This window comes from Ascoidea rubescens (genome assembly GCF_001661345.1).
Source record: "Ascoidea rubescens DSM 1968 unplaced genomic scaffold ASCRUscaffold_5, whole genome shotgun sequence".
Classification (NCBI taxonomy): Eukaryota; Fungi; Ascomycota; class Saccharomycetes; order Ascoideales; family Ascoideaceae; genus Ascoidea; species Ascoidea rubescens.
The window spans coordinates 228,646-255,834 of record NW_017962917.1 but is presented as its reverse complement, the minus strand read 5'-3'; the positions used below and the strand labels follow the sequence as shown (position 1 = coordinate 255,834).

The following is a 27,189-nucleotide window of genomic DNA, read 5'->3' as shown; positions in this document are numbered from 1 at the left end:
AAAGTAACCTCCAAAGTACATTCCTCTCTTATCACTTATATTGATTGTGAATAGATAGCGGAAATAAGAGTTTTACTCATTTAATTTCTTGGCTTGCTTTGCTCGCTTTTTAAATTTTCCTCAATTGTCTCAAATCGCATCTATTAAATAAATATAAGTGACATTAAAGTCTTTTTTATCTATACCTACAAGGTTTTCAATTTACAAGACTTTGAATGCCATCAAGTGCTTATTGTATGTATATTGTTCTTTTTAGTATTTATTATTATGAATCAATTTTTCTTCTTAGTCGTTCTTGATATTTTTATTTTCGCTTAGGAATTTAGAAAAATGCCAAATAAAGATAAAAATCGCTGTCCAATAAAATTTTGAGATCTTTTTCAAGTAACTAATCAAGCACCGTACTACTTCTACTTTATTGTTTTCCAATTTGATTTGATTTAAGCTTTTCCAGTTTTTTTCTCAACTCCAATTTAATCACCGTAGTATTGAATTAGTCCTGTCAAAATAGAAAAAAAATAAGCATTAGCCAAGACAATTTTTCCTTTTAGTTTTTTATTATTCTAATACACCCTCCTAATAATTTAAGTTGAGCTATATTGTGTGCTGACTGATCTTTTAGATTATTTTTAATTCCAAATTATTATAATTTCTGGATCTCTCTAAATTTCAAACCAATTAAATCCTGCAAGTTACACTCTGAGATCATTTGATCTTTTTATAACTGTGCTAATTATTGTTTAGTTTTAGCTTAGATGTAATACTAACTCCGGTTTTAATCATAAATGAAAACAATTAATGAAATTTTAATTCAAAATAAAAAATAAAAAATCAATCCACATTTCTATTCCGCTACTCACGCTCTGACTAAAATAATAGCACAAGGCTTCTTCTGTTTTAAACGTTCTAAAAGGCTTGATTATATGTTCATCCTTAAGTTCTTTAAATTTTAAAATGCTAGTATTAACAGTGAAAAGCATGCAAAGCAAAAATGGCACAACTAAATTTGCCAATTATTAAACAGATTATTGTCAACTTGATAGTTTTTAATGTTAGATGAAGAGTTCAAACTCCATTGCTTTCAACATTGAAACTCCAAAACAATTTATTTTATATCAAGCAAATTGAATACCCTTAGGACCACCTTTTTAAAATTTTCGTTTTCTAACTTTAATCCATGAAAAAGCTTGCTTTTAGGTTCTCCGTTCAACAATCGGCTAAGCTTTCTTTCAACCTTAAACAATTTTATCCATTGAGCAATTTTGCAAACAATATTCGTTTTCAATCCGTTTGATTTCTTTCTTCAATCTTATTCAATTCAAATTCACTTCAAAAATCGTTTCAATATGAGATTTTCTTGAAATGATAATATTTATAATCATATATCCAAAAAAAAAAATCTCCCTGCTCTTGCATAAATTCATTAATAAAAAAACAATATTATAAAACACATTTTCTATATTTCATAAAAATATCAAAACCAATTAATATGCATAATAAGAATAAAAAAATAATAAAAAAAATAAGAATAAAAAAATCTCAAAGATATCAGAATCATTTTTATTAATCCTTTCAATATTAATTATTTAACGAACTAATTTAATAACTAAATACAAAACACCTTACTTGACCGAGTTTCGTTTTGAGTAACTATAATCCTTATGTTTCACTATCTAAAGTTTAATAAAATCAAAACCACTAAGAAAAATAAGGAATAAAAAAGGATTCATTTTAAAATTCGAAATTGAGCTTATTTTAATACCTCATTAAACACAAAGTTAATCAATAGCTAAATAAATTTATTAAAATTGACTAACATCTCTATTTTTCCTTTGAAAATTAATTCATATTACCAAAAGAAATCGATCAGCAAAACTTTTTCTTTCTCCTAATAGTTCCTACAAGATCATAAATGCATATTGGGTTATATCAATACTTCAAGTGCAATGAATTCTTGAGTTATTATGATTTAAATTGATTTTCTGAACAAATTAACAAATAAGATGTAATTTATTTAAAATGATTAGAAATTTTAGGTTAAAAATTTAATTTCCAAAAACAACAACCACTAATTGATTGAATCGATAAAAAACATTTGGTAAATTAAATAATAATTTCATTCTTTTGGGAAAATAACTTGATTTTAGTTTATGATAATAAACATTTGGAATACTTAAACAACAGCTGCTTTCTTAAACTCATTTTATTTTCACTATTTATCATTCAATTGTATAAAATACATTAGATTTTGCTGTTTCTTTTTTTTTATTATTTTGGCTAATATACTATCTTTTATTAGTCGTTAATAGCTTCTCAATACTAGTTCTAACAGATTACAGATTTTTAAAAAAAATCACAAATATAATAATAATTCATATGAAGATCAGCACCATCCTACTTTTATCTTTATCATCTCTAATCGCAAAAGCTGCTGCTGGTTATAGTGAGACATATTCAGACGAGTATTATTGGTATTCCAGTTGCTATCAATCAATTTCGTCTCAAGTTTTGTATTGTGATGCACAAAAGGAGGGATATGGGTACTATTATGCTGATGTGGATTGCTCATGCACATCAGTCGCCGCTATGGGATCAATGCTTTACTGCCTTTATAATCAAGATAATGATATAAACAAACTTGAGAAGTATGTTATCAAAACTTGTGCAGCTCAGAATGTGTCCTATACCAATGAAGAGCTCCAAGCAGCTTACAGAAATGCCACACATTATTTGGTTGATATGACAGAGGTTGAGAATTATAACGTGTCTGAAGATTACTTCTATTCTCCAATTTATCATGATCCCAAATACGTTAAACGAAGTTTTGAGTCGTATAAAGTGCTATATGATAATAATTATTATTCTTGGTTATACGGTATAGGGTCTGTTGCTTATTGGGCTGGTGTCTTAGCCCTTTGCTCTATATTTCACTGGTCAAAAGTATTGTTTCCAAACTTTGTCGCAAGATGTACTGGTCCAATCAGTCGTGCGTGGAGAGCTACTGTCGTTATTCCTGCTGCTTTAGACAGGAACCATCTTGGTTCCAAATATCTTTTTGGAAAGTTTGACATAGGTCTCGTACCAACTAGATTTGAGTCATTGGTGATTTTGGGCTTTTATGCAATAGAATTGGCTATCAATGTTGCACATATCTATCCCATTTCTGGGGGCAACACAATCCGTACTACCAGAGCATTGGAGATCTATGACTTGATTGGGATTAGAAGTGGTGTTTTGGCAGTTTGGATTTTTCCTTTGGTGATGTTGTTTGCAGGAAGAAATAACTTTTTGATTTCGATAACCGGTATAAACCAAGCTTCATTTAGTGCCTATCATCGATGGATTGCTCGCGCTTTCACAATTTTGGCGTTTATTCACAGTTGGGCATTTATGGGGATGGAAATAATTTATCATGATGTGAAGCTAGCAGTGAAAACCCCCATACTTTTATTGGGGAATGGTTTCAACAGCATTTGCAATAGGGCTATGCTTTCATTGCTCTTGTTCATTTTATCTTTGGTATTTTTTGTCTCACTGGGTTGTGGCTTCATTGCTGGAAACTTCGATCATACCACGAATGGGAATTTTGCGCAGCTGCGATTTGGTGTTTTGACAGATTTGTTAGAATTGTTCGTTGTTTGGCATTTGGTGTTCCCAAAGGCAATTGCCGAATTATTGGAGAAGATACTATCAAGGTTATTTTGCCAAAACCCAAATACTGGAAGGCTTTTCCAGGTGCATTCTGTTATATTTATTTCTTTCGACCAGCAAGATGGTGGGAGTCACATCCATTTACCATTGTTGAATCTGACGGTGATGAACAAAACATCATTTTCTATATCAAAGTCAAGGAAGGCATCACTCTATACATCTATAACTATTTGATGAAACAACCAGACCATTCGGCTAATATAAGAGTGACAGTGGAAGGCCCATACGGTCGTCAGCAGCCAACCAGGAAGTATTCCAAGGTTCTTTTAATTGCAGGTGGCAATGGTATTCCAGGTCCATATACCCACGCTTTAGATCTCGTTTCACACACCCTCAATAAACAAATCAGACTCTACTGGACAATTAGAGAATGGAAGAATCTTGAATGGTTTTATGACGAGCTAGCAAAACTAGGTCATTATAAAGACAAATGTGAAGTTTACATATATTGTACCAGAGGTGGAGATATGCCAAACTTTGGCTCCAGTGGATGTTCTTCAGAAGCTGGGTCAATTTCCAAAACCAGCAAAGAGAAGACCATAATGCCTATGAATACTCAGCAAAAGATATCCAACGTTGAAGCTCTTTCATACATCCGTTTTGAAAACGGCAGACCAGACTTGAAGCACATACTTGGTGAAGAAATAGAAACAGCTGCGGGATCAATCGCTGTTATGAGTTGTGGGCATCCAAAAATGTGTGATGAATTGCGTTCCAACGTTGCCCGAATGACCTTGAAAAGTGATAAAAGAATCGATTACTTTGAGGAGAACCAACTTTGGTAGGAAGCGTTTGTTTTCTGATTCGTTTTCAAGCCCCTCTTTCATTTTTGTTTTGTTTGTATTTGTTGCTGGTTTGTATAATTATTATCTATTACCATCCTTTTAAAACCGCCAGCAATTATTAAAATTAAATGTTAATTTTGTAAAATAAAAAGCTAAAATTAATAATTTGACATTGGAATTGAAAACGAAATAAAAAGTAGAATATTTGACAGTTTCCAAAATGAGTAGCAATGTACCATTTATTCTCTACTAGTGGTGGATGTTGGAAAGGGGTCGGAATGCGCTGTGAAGCGCCCGGATCTTAAGATTCGGTTGCCGATACAGCCCTAGAACATGCTGGCGGTCTGTCGCGTGACACTTCACTTAAGGTTCTAGGCAAGGACCTTATGTTGTAGCAAATCCACGATTATACATTAAGGTGAATAAGTACAAAAGAAAGAAAGCCAAAGGGGGCTGCAGCCCCCTTTTATAGGGACTGGGTTAAATCCAAAGCGTCACGGGAGCAGACCGGCAACACATGCCGGGGAACAGACAGAGACCGAAACTAGAAATCCGGCCGCTTTGCAACAAATCTATTCTTGTTCAATGATCAGAAATTTGTTATCATTTAGCAGGTCAAAGTTTTGGTCAATTCAACTGATTCGAAATGGCGAATATAATGGAACCCAGGATGTTGCCTAGCTCACCAAGTCATTTGTGAGACGTGGCCAAAGGAGAACTAGGTGCTCTATCTACACTCATTTATTTCCACAGATACTGATGCTAATCAAAATAACACAACAACCAATTACCAAAAATAGTACTATATTTGTTTTACCACTAGTTACAGGAGCATCAGCTCATTACTTTGCCCGAAAAACAATCATTTATTGTCAATTGGCTCCCAGATGTATCTATAATCTTTCGATGAAGGTAGAAGATAATATGTCTTTGTCTCTCGCGTTGTAGGTGCCTCTTTAAATTTGGAAAAGTCCCATCTAAGTTTAGTTTTGTTTTCAAATGTGTTTGTAAATCTAACGATATCAAGTTGGCCATTGTTGGAAATCATACAACTGCATTTGAAATTTCCAACTGCAACTTCATTGACTGTAGTATTGGTAATCTTTCCAAACACCTTATTGAATCAGCATTTTTGGTGAAAAAATGGAGGATTCGTAACCCTTCAGCCATACCAATATTACTGATATTCTCATTGGCACCTTTCCCAAAAATCAATTGATTTGATAAAGGAAACTGCTCTAATTTCTCAACATCGGATAGCCCATTATTAGATAAATTGAGTAATGGCTCTAAATTAGGAATGTTGTCGAATTGATTGTTTGACAAGTTCAAGTTAAGCAATTTGTACAGCTTAGGACTCTCCTCTAACCTGAATAGTAAATTTTTCGAAAGATCAAGAGAATTCAAGTTAATAAGAAGTGGTAGCTGTGTAATTAGTTGTGTGATTGATCCGATATTTAGACCAGACAAACATGGATGTTTCAAGTTCAATAGTATGGACCTGCCAAATTGTTTAGGGATATTAAAGTGTTGTAAATTGTACGTTGAGGAGGACCATATTGCTTTTGATTTAATTTTATCAAATTTGAAGAGTTTATAGTAATTATCTTTATATGGAAATACTTTTTTCATCAATGCAAGAGAAATTTCCCATTTGCTTCCATCAAATGGAAACAGCCAGTTATAATAGTTCATGGTGTCTGTAATATCAAACTCACCAATAGAGAACTTGTATATCGACTCAGCTATAAAAAGCACCAACACCATCATTTGCTGTAAACATTTAAATATCGTGGAAAGCCTGAATTTGTTTTCTTTCACTCCATTTGATACGAGAGTGGTATTCACAGTCAAGTGTTTGGTAAACCATCTCAAGTGATTTCTGAACAATAAAGCATCGTTGAATTGTAAAATCAAATGCATTTTTAACTGTGAGATCTTGGTCTTTCATGATTGACAAGTGCCTTGGTGTTAAACGTTCACCAATGATTTCAACTATCAAAAACAACAGAATAGGCGCTTGTTGCTAGAACTTGATTATTGGACAATATGAAAAGAAGCACTTTATCAATTGGTAAATCATTGAATATAGGCTGAACAATAAAAGTGGGCAAACCATCTAGTATATTGGGAGTCAATTGAATACTTTTGGTCCACAAGTTTGAGAAATGCATTTTCAAGTTTATTATCGAGTTGTTCGTTGGTATCCAATACCTCAGAGTAAGCCTACTACTTGAGTTTGTCTTCCATTTATATCAACAATAGTGTCAAGTTGATTCTTGCTTTTTATATAAAAAGCAAAAGCAAAAGCAATTGCTGCAAAGTGCTCTATTGCTGAAGCTGCCCCCAATAAGCATTCATGTAGTAAAAGTTGCTAATTCGAGTAGCAATTAAGGGTCAGTCTACTCATTATACCTGTTCTCTTGGATATATGAAGCTTTTTATGGGTTTCAAAACCGAAAACCACTGGAAATCAAGTTGCAAGTTAGATGATCAAAAGACCTGCAACAGCTTGGACTTACAAAGATAACATTTTGATGAATATTGTAGAATTAATAAAAAATGAAAAACCAAAAATAAATTATAAAGCGAGAATGATAATTTTTATAATATAGATCCTAACTGATTTAGTAAGAAGTTTTGTTTAAAGAAGTTCTACTTCGTTTTAAGCAAAAACCAAATAACAACATCGATTGATAGGAATGCAAGAGCAAATAATGGATAAATAGTAAAACTTCCCCAGATTTCACAACAGATTCCTACAAACCATGGAAGAATAGCAGCCCCTCCACCACCCAAAGCCATTGCAAAACCTACTCCAGACACATGCAAATGAACAGGTAAGACCTTAATGGCATAAACTGAAGTTGTTGGAAATATTGGACCAATGAAGATGCCAGTTGAGAAAATAGTTGCGATATAAAACCAATAGCTGGAGGACAAATAGAATAAAGCAAAAAAAAATATTGACAAAATATTATAAATGTGATTTGCAAAATATTCCGAAGATAATCTGGGAGTGATAAAACCTAGAATTACTCTACCAATGGTTAAACCAAACCAAAATGTTGAAACAACAACAGACATTTCATTCATTGAACCATTTTTAACTTTGATTAGATAACTTAAAGTCCATCCACCAATAACCACTTCAGTGCCAACATTTAAGAATAAAAATGCAGCTAAAGCTAAAACCTTTGAATTTCTAATTGCATTTCTTATATCACTGCTAGTATCTTCAGGCTGAAGTGAGTTGTCATTACTTCTAGGCTCATCCAAGTTTAATGACGATTCATTCTGTAGCTGCCATTCATATTTCCATTTAGTTTCATGACGAAAGACCAAAAAATTTAATAGAGTCAATACAATAGTTAAAACGAATATCAAACCATAATGAAATTTCCAAGAGATGTTATGTGCCAATAATAATCTAGTTACAATTAAGGGCGAGCAGATACAGCCCACACCATAGGAAGCGTGTAATAGATTTGACAATTCATTAGAATAGTCTAGTTTGCCTAGCCAGACACTGACAGCAGCATCTTGAGCACCAGCACCTACTCCACAAAGGACATAAGCCAAAATTAAAATAAAAAAAGGAGGTTGGAACATTGCAATAAAACTGCATAAGCCCATAAACAAGACTGATAACGTAGCAACGCCATGAAAACCAATAATTTTATGGCATTGGTCATTGAATAGAGAGATAATAAAATAACCAAAAAATTGAGCAAAATATAGTAATGAAATGGTTGATTCTTTTGAGTGATATTCTTTGACAAAAACAGGAATCAATACACCGATAGTTTCGTCAGATAAGCCAAATACAAAAAAACTTAAATATGTCGTTATGACTTGTAGTTTTAGCAAAATGCTGTCTTTAATGTTGTTTGTATCTATGATGATTTCATTACCTTTATAATCAAGCACCTGAATTTCTGTTGAGAAATTTGATAAAAAAGAATCAGTTGATAGGTTATTGTTCTTATAGGGACCTGAAGCAGAATCCGGCAAAGGTAAAGATAAACTTGAAGCAAAATCTTCTGAAGTTGGGGTTAATAAATTTTCGCTGAGTTCTATTTCTTGTTCGTTATCAGAGGAGACTTTTTTATACATGATGAAAATTTAAACAGTATTATTGTAATATATAAAGCGAATCTGATTGTGTCTTTTCTTTTTTTCTTCTGCCTTGATTAGAGAATAGTCGTATAATGGAAAATAACCAGTGAAAAATTAGAGAATACCCGATATATGCTTGATAATATAATAATATGGGGAATAGTTGCAATATAAATACAGAGAAGAGTATGTTACTATCTCAAACACAGATAGGGCTATCAGCCATGAGTACAAAATAGCCACATAAATTAGGGGGATTATAGAAGCTTCGGTGATCGAAAATCATTGGAGATGTTTTTTTTTTTAATTTTTAGTATAATAAGTGACTTTTTACTAAAACTCTGCAGGCTATTGTTAGGGATTGAAAGATATTGTTGGAAGTTTTTATTGTTTTGGAGGGAGAGAATTGGAGCATTTTCATCAAAAAATTGGCTGGATTAAGGAACGAAAATTTGAGACAAACTTTAATTTTGTGTGGAATTGATTTTTTGGTAAGAAAAATTGGAAAAGAGTCGCGTTTCAGTGGATATTTTGAGAGAGAATTGCTTTGGAATAGCGAATTCAAGGTAAGTGGAAGGATTTCTTTTGGATAGTGTGGACTCTAGAATCAACAACATTGCAGAATTAGCTCTTTTTAAGATTAGTATTTTGGATAAAGCAGCATTCGACAGCACATTAACAAGACATTAACCAGTCGAGATGAGTCTTCGTAAGGGCAGTGGAAAAGTGTTGAGTTTGGGCTGGAGAGAAGTGTTTAGAATCTGGCCCAGGCTCTGGAGGCGAGACTATCTTAGAGAAGCACAGGAGGAGCTATACAAAAAGACATTGTCATTTTATGGGAAGAAGGAATCAAGAGTTGTGGCCCGGTGCCAAAAAGTTGAGATAAACGAGGATGAGTATATTCATGAGTTGTTTGTTAGTAATAGAGAGAGTGGAAAGAAAAAGGATGAGAGGAAGGAAGAGAAGAAGGAAGAGAAGGCAAATGATTTGTTGATGATTCATGGGTATGGAGCAACGTCATCGTTTTACTATCGAAATTTCGAACAGTTGATTGATAATGGTAGCAAAGGGAAACGATTTCTGATATTTGCAATCGATTTACCCAACTTTGGGTTGTCGTCGACGAGTGAGTTCAAGTATCCATTCAATTTCAGGGAGAAACGCAAATGGTTAACCCCAAGGATTAAATTCAAGTATAAAGATGAAAGAGTGGAATTGCCCAAGGAGTTGGATAAAGAGATGAAGAAGATGAATATGAAGCAGATTGGGGAAATGCAGAAACTTAAAAAGATTGATAAGTTTGAGATTATGAATTCCAAGGAGGAATTGGTTGAGATTTATGGCAATTTGAAGGAGAAAGTTGTGCCATTTTTCGAGAATTATTACATTGATGCGATGAATTTGTATTTGGATAAAAAGGGGGTAGATAGTAAAGATGGGAAAGTTGATGTGATTTGTCATTCGTTTGGAGCGTATTTGATGATTTGTTTTTTGTTAAAGTATCCCGAGAGGATTAACAAAATGATAATTGTGAGTCCTGTTGGGGTTGAAAGGTCGCCCTTTTGCGTTGAGTCGATCAAGTACTTTATTGATAATTACGAGAGACAGAGGGAGTACTCAGTGTCATCAGAATACGACAAGTTTAATTATTTGAATGTGAACTTCAATGCACCGAGTGTGTTCAAGTTTATTTGGAATAAAATGATTTCGCCATTTACGATTATGAAAGCGATGGGCCCAGTTGGAGTTAAAATAGCGTCGTTTTACACGTTGCGAAGGTTTAATAGAGGAGTTATTGGGGGAGATGTGGGCGAGATCGAAAAGTTTTCTGATTACATATTGGGGTTGTATTTCAATGTGAATTATGTTATTGACAAAATTAAAAAGCGGGAGTTTAGTAAGATTGGAAATTACAATAACTCTGACAAAAGCATAATGAGTTTGATTTCGTATAATATATTGGCTCGAGACTCGATACATGATAAATTTGCACGATATTTCAAAGCAAGAGGTGAGTCTCCATTGAAAAAGGGCCAATTGCCGGAAATCTTGTGGATGTATGGGGAGTACGACTGGATGAATTCGATGGCAGGCAAGGGGTTGGTTGATTTTATTAATGGCAAGTTAGCAAGTAATGAGAAAAAAATGCAGTATGTTAAAATTTGCAACGCCGGACATAATTTATTTTTAGATAATCCCAGTGAGTTTGACAAGGCTGTCAAAGACTTTTTGGACGAAAAATAGAACAAGCAAGACATAAAAGCAAGACATAAAAGCAAAGCCGGGGGGATTAATATAAAGATATGTATAGAGATATGTATAGATGTATATAGGTAGAGAAGATTAAAGATAGATTTGGGTGCAGGACAATGCAAAGTGCAGATATTCAGCATACTCAACACACACCAAACAATTGGCACAAAAATAGTAGGATATAAATAGATTCAGGGTTCGGAAGAAATCCGGAAAAACAGCAGGCGTGTGGATGCATTCGGCGCATCCAGCCTGTTGACACATGCAGTGATGCGCATGCACTCGTATATGAGAAGTGGCTGCAAACAGCAAAAGGTAAACATGAGCTGAAACCCATCAGCAGTGGGACCAGTCTGGAGATGGTCTTGAGATGTTCTGAAGAGGTGAGCTACAACAAAGACACACCTGTGGAAGTGTGAAGAAAGCAGCAGCCGGAGCTGGGCAGAGGGGCAGTAAAGGAATCATTCCAGGGCAGTTTAGCGTGCTCCAGGTGTAACACCACTGGCTGTCCACCAACTGATAGCATCTGATAGCAACTAAACAACAGAAGCTGTGTTCTTGACTCACGCTTAACTCAAAAGGATGACTCACTAGCAACGCATCGGAAAGAGCAAGCAACGAGCCCACGTTGGAGCAAACTGCCGGAGGTGCTGCTGCTTCTTCCTCTTGCTCTCCAGCACCACCATCTTCCCTCTCTCTCTCTCTCCCTCTTCTCCGTCTCTTCCTCCTCCTTTTGCTCTCCAACCTCTCTCGCTGCTGTTTCTCCAGGCCCACCGCGCCTTTCGTCTCGTGGTGCCACCCTCCTCCTCCGACTAAAATTCCCCAGCTGCCGACCATCCTCGCGCCCACCGCTCACCGTGCGCCCCCGAGCTTCCGTGCTTCCTGACCACGCCCGCCCCTGCGTCATTCGGGACCACTGCCAGGGCCAACGTGGAGGCCCACGTTTGTGCCGCACAAAACACCGGTACAAACGACCTGCTCCCTCCCGCGACCATGACTGCGCGCCGTCACCCTATCGCTCAATTATCTCCGGAGACCCCAGACTTTTCGCTGGTTCATCTCTGAGCATCAGCCAAATCCACAGCGTGAAACTCTGCAGTCTTGGAAAAACTTCACCTGCAGTGCGAGTAATGAATAGCAAATTTTATCGCTCACTCTACAGCAATAGTCTTTTTCTATTATTTCACTATTTCACTATTTCCTTAGTTTCTTTTAACCTTCTGTTACATCCTCAGCTTTATTTCTGCTATTAATGTCATATATACCAATACACTTATATTGCCTGTCTATACTTAGCGACATACATCTGTCAATATAAATATATCCCAATGTCTTCCTCTGTTCCCTACATGCTTTCTTCTTTCTACTCTTTCTCTTCTACCCACTATCAACTTCCTCAATCTCTCTAATCTAATCACTCAACCCATACACTCACGTCTTACTGCCTCCCTCATAAATGTGCAACAGTACCAACTCAAAGCTCAGCTCCAAAGCTGACGAAATAGACCACCATCTAAATCTAATCAGAACCTCCAGCTCAAACTCAGCTGCAAACTCCTCTTCCAACTCAAACTCCTCTTCTGCCATCTTCTCTCCATACAGCTCTAAAAATGTCTCAAGAAACACTTCTCTTTCAAGCTTAAACTCTTCGCTTGACTTCAACCACCATCTGCTTTTATTGAACCTAGACTCCCCCTTTCTATCAAGAACCAACTCTGAAGACTTTGAAAACCTAAACTATATCAACATCAACGAAATTAATGACCTAAAATTTGCCTCTTCATTGTCTTCCTCTTCATCTTCTTTGAACATTATCAACACATCCACCACTTCAAACTCAAACTCAAACTCAAACTCAAAGTATCTTATAATACTAGTAGGTCTACCAGCTTGTGGAAAGAGCACCTTTGGAAAGAGATTAAAACAAGATTTAGAAAAAAATGCAAATCTAAACGTTGGCATATTCAATGCCGGTAACGTTAGAAGAAACTTTTTAAACTCTTCCAATGTCAACCAAAATGCAAACTATTTTGACTTTAACAACTCTGAAACCTCCAACCAAAGAGAATTCTTTGCCAAAATTGCTCTCGATAACTGTCTCTCAAGTCTAATCTTCAACCAAATCGACATTGGCCTCCTAGACGCAACAAACTCAACTTTCAAAAGAAGAAACAACCTCTTCAACTCAATCCAATCAAAATTAGCGCTATTCCCTTCTCTAAGAAAAAATCTAAACGTCCTTTTAATAGATATCAAAACTTCTTCACTAAAAAACTGGAAATTCAACATTGAACTAAAATTGACCTCTTCTCCTGACTACTTGAACAACAATATCAACCATAAAGACGCCCTCATAGATTTCATAAAGAGAACAAAGAACTACCTATCCGCTTTTCAACCTGTTGAACCAACTGAAATCAAAAAGTACAACTGGAACTATATTCTAATTGACAACTCTGGTGATTCCTACTATTTTGACAAGTCACCCTCGCTATTAAACAACAATACCAACGATATCAAAAAATCAAATCACAAAAGAAGGGACACATTAACTTTAAATGACTTCCATACCTTTCTTCTTAACGACGACGATGACAATGACAATGACAATGACAATGACAATGAAGACGACACAACCGCTAATGACATCGAAAACCCTATCATTGTTATCAACAACAACACCATATTCACTAACACAGACCCTAACGACATCTCAATCGACCCAACTTATAACAAAATCTGCTCCTTTGTAACTCGCTACAAAAAGGAATACTGTGAAACTTACTTCATGAAACTAAACAATTTTTTCAAAGACTCTTCTAACAAAGACCACCACAATTTAAAACTTATGGATGAAATAAGCGAGAAATTCAAATACAAACTCATGTCAACATATCAATCATCCAACTAGTTTTATCTCACTTCATCTGTCATGTCCTTTACCATGTTTATTTTATCACCATTGTTTATGCCAATGCCTTACATTTATTTCCTGTATTTTTTATCTCCCACCATCTTCATTTCCTAGTCATTCTCTCTCTTTCTATATTATATTTCCAATCATCCTCATATATATCTAATAAACTGTTAATTAGCTCTTTCTTTCCCTCTTCATCCCCTACTCTGCTCCCAATTCCGGATATCTGTCGGCACTTCCGAGCCCTCAAAGCCTGACTGCCCCGCTGCTCCAGAACATTCTACCGCTTTCTTGCCTCGCTTCCCGACTGTGCCCCTGCACGTCCGCTACCTCTTCTGTCTCTGTCACGTTTTAGCGTCACTTCCAATTCGGCCCAGCGTGAAAATTTTTCTCGAATCTTCCACCCAAATCCTCTCTGCTCTTCAGCATTATATATCTTCCTTTGGCTTTACACTTTCTTGACCTTTCTCTGAAAATTTTTCTTCTTCACCATCTCTATTCATCTTTTCTAAGATAATTCTCTAAAGGATTTCCAGAATTTTCAGGATTTTGAAGGTTATAAAGATCTCTTGTTAATATCACTCTACCCCAGCTTTTTTTTTCCATCTCTTCACATTTGTATATATCTATCTTGTGTACTATACTCAAAACCCAGATTAACTCCAATTAATCAAATCAAATCAAATCAAATCAAAGTAATTTTTATTTCTTTTAATCTATATTTGTTAATACCTAAAAATGTTCAGACTAGCTAGACCTACTTTGAAAAAAGTCTCAACTCCAAAATTAGCTCGTTATTTACACAATGAATTGAGATTCGGTGTTGAAGCCAGAGCTTCATTGTTGAAGGGTGTTGATACTTTGGCCAATGCTGTTTCTGTCACCTTGGGTCCAAAAGGTAGAAACGTTTTAATTGAGCAATCTTTCGGCTCTCCAAAAATTACTAAAGATGGTGTAACTGTTGCAAGATCCATTCAATTACCCGATAAATTCCAAGATCTAGGTGCCAAATTATTACAAGATGTTGCCTCAAAGACCAATGAAAGTGCAGGTGATGGTACTACAACTGCCACTGTTTTAGCTCACTCTATCTTCACTGAATCAGTAAAAAACGTTGCTGCTGGTTGTAACCCAATGGACTTGAGACGTGGTTCCAAAGCTGCTGTTGACAAAATTGTTCAATTCTTGACTGAAAACAAAAGAGCCGTTACCACCTCTGAAGAAATTGCCCAAGTTGCCACTATTTCTGCCAATGGTGATGCTCATATTGGTGAACTATTAGCTTCTGCTATGGAAAAAGTCGGTAAAGAAGGTGTCATTACCGTCAGAGAAGGCAAAACTATGGAAGACGAATTAGAAGTCACTGAAGGTATGAGATTCGACAGAGGTTATATCTCTCCTTACTTTATGACAAACGTCAAAAGCGCCAAAACTGAATTTGAAAACCCTTTGATTTTATTGTCTGAAAAGAAAATCTCAAGCATGCAAGATTTATTACCTGCCTTAGAAATTTCTGTTCAACAAAGAAAACCTTTATTAGTCATTGCTGAAGATGTTGATGGTGAAGCCTTGGGTGGTTCTGTTATCAACGTCTTGAAGGGTTCCATTAAATTCTGCGCCGTTAAAGCCCCAGGTTTCGGTGACAACAGAAAAAACACTTTGGGTGATATTGCCATCTTAACTGGTGGTACTGTTTTCACTGAAGAATTAGATCTTAAATTATCTGACTGTAGTCTTGATTTGTTAGGTAAAGCTGGATCTGTTACCGTTGGAAAAGAAGATACTGTCATCTTAAATGGTGAAGGTACCAAAGACTCTGTTCAACAAAGATGTGAACAAATCAGAGGTGTCATGGAGCAATCAGGTACCTCTGAATACGAAAAGGAAAAATTACAAGAAAGATTGGCCAAATTAACTGGTGGTGTTGCTGTTATTAAAGTTGGTGGTACTTCTGAAGTCGAAGTCAGCGAAAAGAAAGATCGTTACGACGATGCCCTTAATGCCACTAGAGCTGCTGTTCAAGAAGGTATCTTGCCAGGTGGAGGTACTGCTTTATTAAAGGCTTCCTCTGTTCTTGATGACTTTAAAGTTGAAAACTTTGATCAACATTTAGGTGTTCAAATTATTAAAAACGCCATCAAGAAACCAGCCAAAAGAATCTTGGAGAATGCTGGCGAAGAAGGATCTGTCATCATTGGTAAATTGTTAGATGAACACTCTTCAAGCTTCAACACTGGTTACGACTCTGCTAAGGGTGGCTACGTTGACATGTTACAAGCCGGTATCATTGATCCATTAAGAGTCGTGAGAAATGGTTTGGTTGATGCCAGTGGTGTCGCTTCCTTATTAGCTACAACTGAATGTGTTGTCACCAGAGTGGATGATCCAAAACCAGCTGGAGGTGCCCCAGGAATGGGAGGCATGGGCGGCATGGGAGGTATGCCAGGTATGATGTGAAATGACTAAATTAAAAACCCAAAAAAAGCAAGCAAACAAACTAGATTTATAATAAATAATGTGCTTTCTTGTATATAGAAAAGTAATGATATAATGAACGTTATATATTCTGGATCAATTTTGCTCCAAAACTAGGCAGTGTAGAACCATTTACAGCAGCTATTTGCTTTGCTTCTTATGCCATAGAGTGTATCTGTATCTGAACCCATTTTCTTCTATATCCTCTGCTGCAACATCGACGTTTTCTCCAACAAAGTCTCTCAACTCTTGAGTGCTCTTCTTCTCCCATTTCTTCTGCTCCTCAGCTCCAAAATCCAAAAAAGTGTCCATTTTATGATCTAAACCGCCAATTGAGTTGATCTCAGTCAACAACACTCTGTTGACCTTTTCATTCTTCAAAGCCAGGTTATACACTTCAGCACCCCCAATTATGAATATCCTGTTGATGCTCTCGAGCTGTTGGAGCCTCTCAATGGCGTTGTCCAACCCATTGGAGTAGACAATGTTCTCGTTCTCGCTGTTCAACAGAAAATCGTCAAACAGTCTCGACAACACGACGTTGAGTCTGTTCTTCAATGGACGAAACCTCAGAGGGATGCTCTCCCAGGTTCTCCTCCCCATTATCACAGCATTTCTACTCCCCAAAGCTAGTGCTGAGGTGTTTCTGCTGCCTGTGGTAACATCGACGAAGTACTTCATTTCCCTTCGCAACCTCCAGGGCAATCGCCCCTGATAGCCAATTCCAAGTTCAGGAAGCAAGGCAGCAACCACCACAACCACATCATGAGATAGTCTCTGTTCCAATCCTCTGCTAGCTGCTGGACTCATGTTGGCACTGTTGGAGATAAAGAAGCAAATTAGTTCTTTCCTCTTCCGCCCAAACATAAACAAAACAAAAGAGCTGCAAAACAATATCTTTCTTTTTATCACTCAAACATTTCTGTTTTACTTCTCTACTGTTCTACTTTACTACCATATTGTCTCCTACACTGCGAAATTGTCTCAGTAATGGCTGAAAGTTTTTCGAAGACTTACTCAGAGGAACTAGCTGCTCCCTTTTCTGATCCCATCCACATTTGCTTGACCATTCCTTCCAAAAGACCTACTCTATCTGAAAAGAATAAGATTCCTATCATTGTCTTTCTCAGTAAAACTGGTGGAAACTCTGACTTTGGCTGCTACATTTATTCAATTCCCAATTTTCTTTTAAATAGGTCAAATGATAAACAAAATGAAATTGTATCCACAATATTAAACGATTCAGAAGAAAATCTCTTGGATATAACTAAAAGATTGTCTCAACTAATCTCAAAAAAATTCAACTGTCCAAGCTATGTTAATGTCAGTGGTAATATTGATATAATGGAAAGTTTAGGCTACATCAAAACTACAATTGATTTCATAGATAAAAAGTTTGATGAAACTGAAAAGTCAAACTCAGAAAAATAGATATATTTCAATAATTTTTTTATATGTATATTATGAATACCAATTGCTTTTATTAATCATTATTTTTGAGAAATCAAAATTATGCAGAACTAAAATCACAACGATTATATAATAACAATAAAAATGAATAATGAATGAATGTTAATGAAAAAAATGTATAAAATAAATTAAAAAAAGTAATAAATTAAAAAAGTAATAAATCAAATAAATAATATGAAAACAAATGAATAACACAATTAACATGAAAAAACAAAAGTAAAAACATTAAACAAAACATCAAATAAAATAAGTAATTAATAAAAATTCAGTTAAAATAAAATCAACGAAATTCATTCAAACGACTGGCTAATTTATAACAATATAAAACAAAAAAAAAAAAAAAAAACCCCCCCACAGTTTCCTAATTTTTAATGTAATGAGAGTTCAATATATCGATTTCTTGACATAAAATATGCCAGTCAACTTCCCTTAATGGCTTTTTCTTTCTCAAAGCTATCTCCTTTTCTATTTCCCCTTCCTTTTGTTTCTCTCTCTTTTTAAGTAACTTTCTATTATGGTTTACTATTCTTAAATTCTCTTTGTAATTTGTAAACTCCTCAAATTTAAATAAGTTATAGAATATTTTCAAATTTGGCTGAATAATCAAATTTAATCTTCTAACACGAACATATAAATAGGCTCTGGATAATGAAATTTTTAGATAATTCATCACTTCGGCTATACATAATGAAGCTGACCTTGAAACTCCAACTTTGCAATTGATTAAAACTTTAGAACTATTATTTTCTTGTTTACTTCTATTTCTAAATATCTCTAATAACTTTAATAAATAAAGAAAATATGGATTAAATGAATCAACCCCATTATCTTGAAGATCTGGTAAATATATTATTTTCTTCACATAAGGAAGTGGATTCTTAATCTCAATGATATCGTCATCTGTTAAATTTTTGATTTCTGATATCAACCCAAATGACGAAAGACATGAATAATAGTTTGATGATGCTAACGATTTTATCAATTTCTCAGGTTTAAAATCATTTTTATATGGCTGGTATAAATCTAACCAATCAGGCTGCTCACCAATCGTAATTATGTATTTGATATTCAACAATCTTAAAATTGATTTAGAATTGACATGATTAAGATTTCCAAGATACAAATAAGGCAATATTTTGGAAGGTAAATTATTATCATTCTGTACTTTGAACCAATCAACATCAAGAGTTGGATTGGTCTTGACCAACTCTTTAAATTCTCTAAACTTGGGTTTTTCTTTATCTAGAATATATTCAATTTCCCTCACAATTGGCTCTTTATTATAATTATGTATTGTCATAAAAGTGTACAGATCAACATAATGTCGTTGAAGATAAATGTTCAGATACCAATTTTGGATATCAACAAGCTCCATTTCTTTTATAATTTGATCGTCAAATAAAAGCCTATGAGGATTCATATTAGAATAAATCCAATGCCATGAATAATACAATAATATTTTCTCAACAAATGTCAATATCTCATAATCACAAGGGAAAAAATAAAGAACTTTTTCATAAATTAATTGATACTTCAAGATTGAATTATTCAATGTGTTGAAGTTTTTAAATATTTCCAAAAACAAACTTAATAATGATAAATGTGTAAATCCATCATAACAATAAATCAAAATCTTATAGTCTCTTTTAATTGACAAAACATTCAACAATTTCAAAAAGTTCATAATAGAAGTAAGATCATTTGTAGTCATTAGACTTAAGTTATATGATCCAGATGCAGGAAACTCTAGCTCAAGTATTTCTTCCTCTTCTTCTTCGGAAGTATCATCGTCATCATCATCTTCATCGTCGTCATCAATCATAAATCGACTAGGAGACTTCAACTCATCACTTGAATATTTAGTTAACAACTTTTGAATGAATGAAGAGCTTGGAAAGCGTGCTCCTTCTTTACAGTTAACCAAGACCTTATAATTTTTCTCGTCACACGTTTCTAGTTTATGATTAAGAATATCGAGTTTTTCTCTAGCAGCTTTAATTTGAGACTTAACTTTTTTAAGCTGCTCAACACTTTGATTGGTAATAATGGTGCCCTTTTTCAATTTTGCTCTCAACAACCTCTTTTCAAATCTTAAATTGTTTAAATAGTTGACATACGTATTTCTTTTTGATTTAAGCTTAAAATTGAATATCACATTATTGTAATCAATGATGTTTCCAATATAGATATTTCTATAAACTTCTATGGAAGATGTAATCAACCAGTTTTCAAATTTTTCATGCAATAAATAATTCTTATTCCAATTGTTGAGATCTTTCTGCAAAATAGATGATGAGTATGGAGCTAAAAATGGATTGACATTCAAAACGTTAACCATTTGCTTTTGATTCTCAATATTAAATTGATATTTAGGAACACAATCTGGAACCACACTCTCTATAACCAGTGCAGGAAACTTGAAATGACTTCTAGGAATAATGTAATCATCAATTCTCTTTTGTTCATTAACTTCATAGTCGTTAATATTGAAATCGTACAAAGCTTGGGGTTTATAATCTAAAATAAAACAATTAGATTCTTCAAACTTGAATTCCAATTTTGTTTCTTTATTCTTCCCTATTAATTTCATAAACTTTTCTAATTCCTCAAAATATATTTTTTTCTGCAATAATCCAAAAATCTTTGCAAACTTTTTGCACTCTTCCTGATTATTATCATTATTGTAAAGAATAATATTTGAAAATCGAAAAAGTAATAAATTTTGATAATTAAAGTTTCTCAAATTAATCTCAAAGGCACTAGAACTGAAACTCAATACATTATCGTCATCTGAAGAGACAAAAGAAACAAGTGATTTCATGTTTCCTGTATACTTTTTATTGTTGATTGATAAATCACTTGGCTCTAAATCAATTAAATCAAATGAATCTGGGGAAAAATTAGAAGAATTAGAGTCAATTGAACTCTTTTTGCCCGAATCAAAATTTTCAAAGCCTGGAGGTTGAATTAAAGGTTCTATTTGCTCTTGTTTATCCTCAATTGTGTTTGAACTGTTACTGTTAAATAAAAAAGACATTATTCTTTGTTTTGAGCCTTCAGATTGAGATCTTTTGGATTCAGACTTTATTTTGTTTCCTGTTGGGTTTATAAGAGAAGAGTTTCTTTCAGCTTTCTTATATTTATTTGAAATGTCAAACTTGACTTTATTCTTTTTAGGGCTATTAGCTTTCTCGCCTTTATTGTTCTTTTTATCATTTTGATTGAAACTGTTCTCAGTATTTTGTAATATGTCCCATGGATAAATACTGCCCTTAATGTAGAAATGCTTTTTTATAAAATTCGATAGATATGCTTCGTCTATAATTTTGGATGTTTCAACTTCTTCTTCATTATTTATGTGCTTTTTAGACGGATTCATATATTTATCTAACTTTTTATCAATATCATTCTTGTTGTTAGGAGAACTAGCTTTATCTTTAGGCTCCTTAATATTATCATATTCATAAAAGTCATTAGTGTTGATTATTAGTAAATATTTGTCAACGCTGGATGTCAAAACAATGTTTGATTTCGAATCGTTGATGAGTTTTGTTTTAATAACATTTACAGAAGCACTGGAAGAGTTTCTTCTTAGTACAGGACTAGACTCATCGTTATTAAGGTTGTTTGTTTTCAAGTCATTCTTGTGCATATGGTTTTCTTCTAAGGAGACATCATGATGAGGATCGATTTCTTCCAACAAATCGCCATAAAAGGTTTTCTTAAAGTAGTTAAACTGGTAGGCATTATAATATAGATTATGCAAATAGGGGAATAAGCCAACATTGAAATCCGATAGATTTGAGTTTTTATCCTTCTTTAGTTGATGTAATATTTGCAGGTTAGAAAAAGATTCAGGTAAAACGTAATCATAGTCCCAGAATTTAATGATTTTTATGAAATTATCCATTGATAGTTTGTAGATATTTTTTGTAAATTTGTTGTTTCTTTTTGGTTTTGATATAGATATTTGGTCTAGTCTTTGGAAATTTTTGTCGGTATCAGGTTCACTTATGTTATCTTTTATAATAACATCATTATTTTGGTCAATATTAATGTGGGTGATGGCACTAACAGGTTTTGATTTTAGAGATTTTAATTTTAAAGTGGAGTTTAGTTTTGATTGTTTTTTAAAGTTTTTCAAATCTTTGGGAGAATTTGTGATAAAGTCGTCATTGAACTTTTGAATTTTATTGTGGTATACATAGGAGTTCTCTGAGGTATATGAGGAATCCATACAATCACCACAAGCATTTAGGATTTTGTTGAAATTCTTGTTATAAGTAAATTCAGTGCTATTCATGTCATCACTTGAGTCAGAAATAAGAGATAGGTCAGGTTTCTTTGAGTTTTCTGAGATGATTATATCTTCATTAATAATTTTAGCAGAAGCTGGGGAAGCTGGGGAATCTGGATCAAGGGTTTTAAAGTTTTTCTTGTTTCTTTTTTTAATGAGTAAGGAATTTTGAATTTTATTAGATGAGTAGTGGATTGAATTTGCATCTGTTGATTTGAGGACATCAAAGGAAAAGAAGATATTACAATTTGGTAGGATATTTCTATTTATAAAATTTTGAAAGCTTGAGTTTCTATTTGAGGATTGGTTAGGAGACATTTTCAGAGGGTTGTTTTTATTGTTGGAGTGATTTTCCAAGGTAGGACTAGATATGTTTCTTTTTGTGTAGTTGGGGGTTATATCATTATAGCTTTTGATTATGTTGTTATTGATGGTGGTGGTGGTGTTATTATTATTTCGAGTTGAAGGTGAGGGTTGTTTGTTAAGGGTATTGTTATTCGTGTTGTTGTTATTGTTGTTGATATTTAGGTTTTGCTTTGAGAATGAAAGGGTTGAGATGGAGTCATTTTTGGAGACGATGGTATTTTGATCGAAGGTGTTGTTTGGAGATTCGATGTCGTTTTCAAGGTCGGTTGAGTCAATATTTTTCAAATTGTTCAAGCAAGTTGAGATTATTGAATTGTTGTCTATTGTGTTTTTATGGGAGTAATGGTTTGTTGTGTTGGCAGTGATTAGGGATTGATCTGTTGAGTCTTGGGAGATGGTTGGATTGTGGTTAGAGTTGGAGTGGTATCGAAGGCTATTTCTTTTGATGATATTTGAAGGAGAAGGAATCTTTTTTATGTAAAAATTACCATTTTTGGAGGAGATATTGTTGTTGGTGTTGGTGTTGGATACACTAATATTTTCGGAGGATTGGGGAGTTAGATCTATGTTTTCGTCCATTTCAGAGTTTGCAGTATAAAAGACCGAATCGTCGTCTTCGTAGTCGTCATTATCGTTATCGTTATCGTTATCGTTATCATTATCATTATCAGAATCAAGGTCTGAGTCCAAGTTGATATTAGTGTGGATATCATTAGTATTTTGATTATTTTGACTATTTTGATTATTTTGATTGATTATATCGTTTTGAAGACCAATTAAATTGGCAGAACTTGGGATCGGAGTTTGATTATATTTAGGTAAATGAAAGGAGGAAGTTGAAGAAGAGTTTTTATTTGAGATTGAGTTTTGATTTTGGCTTTGGTTTTGGATTTGAATTGAGTGTTGATTTGGATTGTACAAGTCATCAGAGTATAGTTTATTCATATTGATTTGTTTATAAGTTATTGTATCATTAGTGTTGGCGGTGTTGCTTTTAGTAGTGTTGTTGATGTTGCTTTTAGTAGTGTTGTTGATGTTGCTTTTATTGGAATCTAGTTTGACGTAATTGGTTGAGTTATCGTACAAGTAGTTGTTATATTTGAAGGACAAAGAGTTGTTGAGACTTGAGTTTGAGTTTGAGTTTGAGTTTGAGTTTGAAATTGAGTTTTTATTTGATTGAAGAGCTGGATCCAGGTAGGTTTCATTAGTGGTGTCCAACGAGTGAGAATGTGAGTTGGAATTAGCGATGTCATCGGTGCTGTTGTTGGTGCTGTTGTTGGTGTTTGAATTTGTGTCGTAAGACTGCAAGATATTGTTGAAGTTCTTTAGTTTTGAAGTTAGGTAGCTGAAATACTGGTTTTTTAAGGTTGCAGGAGCTGGATCAGTGGGCTCGTTATTCGTGGAGCTGGTGGTGCTGGTGGGAATATTGCTAGCATTGTCGTGAGCAGGAGTAGAGCCTGGAGGAGAGGTGTTGGAAAGAGAGAGATCGATCAAGGCAGATTTGTGATTAGCACCGATAGCAGAATGGGAATTGGCATCCATGATAACGAGGACCAGGGACTGTAGGGGACGAAGAAAAAACAGACAGGAGTGGAAGAAGAGGAAGAGCTATAGCCAACAGGAGCACATTGCTGGAAAGCAGAGAAAGAGCACTGAGATTCTGGAAATTGCACGAAAGCAAAAAGGGAATTTCAGCCCAGGCGAGTGTTGGACATAAACTTTGTTGGAGAGATAGCAACTGGGCGTCGCGCACGGAGAATGGACGCTCGAGACGCACGCGAACAATACGCGGTGGGTACTATTCAAATGACAGCCTTAACTTGCGCCCGCTATCCTGCGCGGGGCAGCTCTCCCCCGCCGGCCCGTCGGGCGCACATCCGAGGGCGCACACGCAGTGCACGGAGCAGAAGCCGCGTGCGCACAAGACGTGCGTCTGCGTGAGTCTGCGTTTCTGCGTTGCCGGTGTCGGTGGAAACCGATGTATCGGATTCTGGGGAAAGATTTTCACGAGTCTCAAGGTCGAGACGTATTTGTTGACACTTTGACACTTTTTGGAGTGTTCAGCATCAAGATTACACTGCTGCTTTGGATAATGGAGTCTGCTCTTCCCAGTTCTGCTCCCACCATTGGTGTCGAGGAGCCCCACGACACAATCGAAATCACTGTCACCTCTTCGCAGTATGATGCTATCACTGCCACTTATGAGCCCGACGAGCTACTTATCATCAAAGCTGGTCCTGGCTCAGGCAAAACACGAACTATTATCAACAGAGCCTCCTACTTGTCGCTAAACAAGGGCATCAAGCCCACTGAAATCTTGATCCTATCAATGACAAACCGAACTGTTTACGATATCAGAAACAAATTAAAACAATCCACTCACCTAGATTTCGACAAGCTAGACATCCAAACCTTTCACAGTTTTTGCACCTCAGTCTTGCAACGATCCCAGACTCATTTCCAAATAATCGAGGAATCAGGTCGAAGACTTTTGGACAAAATCATCAACCCAAACGATATATCCATTTTATCACCAAAGGAAATCGAATGGCTAATCTCTGACATCCAATCAAATATCCCATTCAACAGTCTCTTGTCAAAATACCATCAACTAAACACCCTCACTCTCAGATCCGTTATCTCTGCTCTCCACAATATCAAATCCTTATCATACGATCAAATCATCAACAAAACTAAATCACTACTAAAATCACAACCTGCACTCGTCAACCATTACAAAATCATCATCGTTGATGAATTTCAGGATATCAATTCGGATTTGCTAGACCTAATTCAAATAATATCAAAGGACAAACATCTAACTATTAGTGGAGACTTGAACCAGTCGATTTACCAGTTCATGGGCTGCGACATTCAAAAGATTAACAACTTTTTATCGTCTTCTAAACAAAAAATATCAACTATACATCTAAACCACAACTTTAGATCCTCTATTGAAACTATAAATGCTTCAAACTACATACTAGACTTGATCAACAAACACAATATCGAAAACAATATTCAAGACAATATCCAACGCGATATCCACGACAATATTCAAAATATCACCAACAACAATATTCACAATACCAACTCCCTCATCAATCACCCTCAAAATCAATTATCAAACTTCAAACCTACATTAAAACTATTCGACTCTTCATTAGACGAACTTCATTTTGTTTGCAAAGAAATCCTACGTCTAATCCACCATTCCAATGGCCTAATAAAACCTTCTGACATTGCTGTTCTAGCTCTAACAAACAGTACCTTGACTTTCTTTGAACAGTTTTCCTCCTACTTTTACAACATCAACTCAACTAAACTAACTCCAGGTCCTCGTTGGCTTTCTTCCGAAATTAAGGTCCTACTAGATTATATAAAAATCTTAGATGACCCAATCCAAAATCAATTCTCCCTATTATGCTGTCTTTCAATGATTCCCTCAATTAACATCAATTCAATCCTCAACCTCATTAACAATGCAAAGTTGCAAGAAATATCAGTCTGGGAACTACTACAAAACTTTAATACCCATAATATTAATACTAATACTAATACTAATACTAATACTAATACAAATACAAACATAAATATTAATATTGATAACGATAACAAAAAAATCTTAATGCAATTCTTCAACGATATCAACAACTACATCAATCTTAGAAAAATGAACTCGACATACTCATACGACCCAATCCAAATCTTCAAAATTCTACTCGATCTTGGAAACAAGTATGGCCTATCTCAACTCCAAACTGAAAAGTACTCTGACACCTTCAAATACTCAAAATATGGCATCAAAGAAGAACTACTAAGTCTCTATAAATCTCTCGTCTCATTCTCATTCTCAAACGACAAATCTAAAAAAATTGATCTCATCCACTACTTTGCCAACGAACTCAGCTTCAAAGGCTGCTTCAAATCCAAAACAAGCGAAAACAATGTCAACTATTCAACAATCCATTCAGCAAAGGGTTTGGAATTTCCTTTTGTCTTTGTTTTGGGCTTCAGCGTCGACTCCTGGGCAAGATTATTAGCTGGAAACCCTCCCAAAAACAAAAGATATCTATCCAAATCCTCAGAAATAAAACGAGTCCTCTATGTGGGCCTCACAAGAGCCAGGTTCTTCTCCTACTTGACTCTCAAGGCAAAATACTTTGAAAATCTTCCTGACGATTCTGATCTCCATAAACACTTTTCCTTTGAGACTCCAGAAATAGCAGACGACCAAGTCTTGCAAACACTATCCAAAAGATTAGACAGAAACTACACAAAGGAAAACGATCACCTCTTTTGCAAATTGAAATACGAATCTCTCTTGAATCAAATTGAAACCCAACACAACAATTCATTTCGAAACTTCACCACTGCCTTCAAAAGACGATACCACCATTCAGCATCAGCCTTCAGATGGCACTCTTCTTCCTCTTTAACTTCTTTGAAACTCCTAAACTCATCGATCAGAAGAATCTACCACTGATTTTGTATATACTCCTTCTTTTTTTCTTCTTTTTTTCTTCTTTTTTTCTTCTTTTGTTCTCCATTTTCATGGCCACTTTTGTAGCTGTTTTTATTGTTTTTATTGTTTTTTTGTTTTTGTGTACAAACTCCCTCCAATAAACGTCCTTTATAAAATGCCTCCATCTTTTGCTTCTTCCCAGAGCATATAAACAATTCATAACTTCATTTTCATTCTCTATATCAAATAGGCACTTATTCTTTTTTTACTTGGGTAATTACTAACTCAAACACAATGTCTTCTTTAAACGTTGATCTCAAACCACATACTA

At 34.9% G+C, this 27,189-nt stretch overlaps 9 protein-coding genes across 9 annotated transcripts; 6 read left to right on the top strand and 3 right to left on the bottom strand.

Moving 5' to 3' along the window:
- Positions 1–2,376: 2,376 nt before the first annotated feature.
- ASCRUDRAFT_7646 (ferric reductase family protein) lies at positions 2,377–4,496 on the top strand (the record flags this gene model as incomplete). The annotated part of the gene is made up of 2 exons (XM_020193480.1): positions 2,377–3,325; positions 3,769–4,496. 2 exons carry the CDS (start codon positions 2,377–2,379, stop codon positions 4,494–4,496), a joined length of 1,677 nt encoding a protein of 558 aa, XP_020047719.1.
- Positions 4,497–7,241: 2,745 nt separating this feature from the next.
- Positions 7,242–8,423, bottom strand: BSC6 (Bsc6p; the record flags this gene model as incomplete). Its single annotated transcript, XM_020190051.1, has 1 exon — positions 7,242–8,423. A coding segment is annotated over one exon (1,182 nt), but the record flags the coding sequence as incomplete, so codon positions are not given.
- An 891-nt stretch (positions 8,424–9,314) lies between these two features.
- ASCRUDRAFT_69912 (alpha/beta-hydrolase) lies at positions 9,315–10,859 on the top strand (the record flags this gene model as incomplete). Its single annotated transcript, XM_020191725.1, has 1 exon — positions 9,315–10,859. The coding sequence occupies one exon, from the start codon at positions 9,315–9,317 to the stop codon at positions 10,857–10,859; it is 1,545 nt and encodes a 514-aa protein (XP_020047717.1).
- Positions 10,860–12,711: 1,852 nt separating this feature from the next.
- On the top strand, positions 12,712–13,341 carry PFK27 (6-phosphofructo-2-kinase; the record flags this gene model as incomplete). Its single annotated transcript, XM_020189416.1, has 1 exon — positions 12,712–13,341. A coding segment is annotated over one exon (630 nt), but the record flags the coding sequence as incomplete, so codon positions are not given.
- A 731-nt stretch (positions 13,342–14,072) lies between these two features.
- On the top strand, positions 14,073–16,321 carry HSP60 (chaperone ATPase HSP60). The gene has a single exon (XM_020189181.1). It carries the CDS (start codon positions 14,524–14,526, stop codon positions 16,240–16,242), a length of 1,719 nt encoding a protein of 572 aa, XP_020047715.1. The 5' UTR covers positions 14,073–14,523; the 3' UTR covers positions 16,243–16,321.
- Positions 16,273–17,302, bottom strand: DFR1 (dihydrofolate reductase). Its single transcript, XM_020193059.1, has one exon. It carries the CDS (start codon positions 17,068–17,070, stop codon positions 16,402–16,404), a length of 669 nt encoding a protein of 222 aa, XP_020047714.1. The 5' UTR covers positions 17,071–17,302; the 3' UTR covers positions 16,273–16,401.
- On the top strand, positions 17,251–17,691 carry ASCRUDRAFT_7641 (proteasome assembly chaperone 4 family protein; the record flags this gene model as incomplete). The annotated part of the gene is made up of 1 exon (XM_020193456.1): positions 17,251–17,691. One exon carries the CDS (start codon positions 17,251–17,253, stop codon positions 17,689–17,691), a length of 441 nt encoding a protein of 146 aa, XP_020047713.1.
- Positions 17,692–18,091: 400 nt separating this feature from the next.
- ASCRUDRAFT_34369 (phosphatases II) lies at positions 18,092–20,068 on the bottom strand (the record flags this gene model as incomplete). The annotated part of the gene is made up of 5 exons (XM_020190513.1): positions 18,092–18,221; positions 18,285–18,511; positions 18,593–18,928; positions 18,998–19,530; positions 19,582–20,068. The coding sequence occupies 5 exons, from the start codon at positions 20,066–20,068 to the stop codon at positions 18,092–18,094; spliced, it is 1,713 nt and encodes a 570-aa protein (XP_020047712.1).
- A 4,400-nt stretch (positions 20,069–24,468) lies between these two features.
- On the top strand, positions 24,469–27,029 carry ASCRUDRAFT_75423 (P-loop containing nucleoside triphosphate hydrolase protein). Its single transcript, XM_020193058.1, has one exon. It carries the CDS (start codon positions 24,486–24,488, stop codon positions 26,877–26,879), a length of 2,394 nt encoding a protein of 797 aa, XP_020047711.1. The 5' UTR covers positions 24,469–24,485; the 3' UTR covers positions 26,880–27,029.
- Positions 27,030–27,189: the final 160 nt, after the last annotated feature.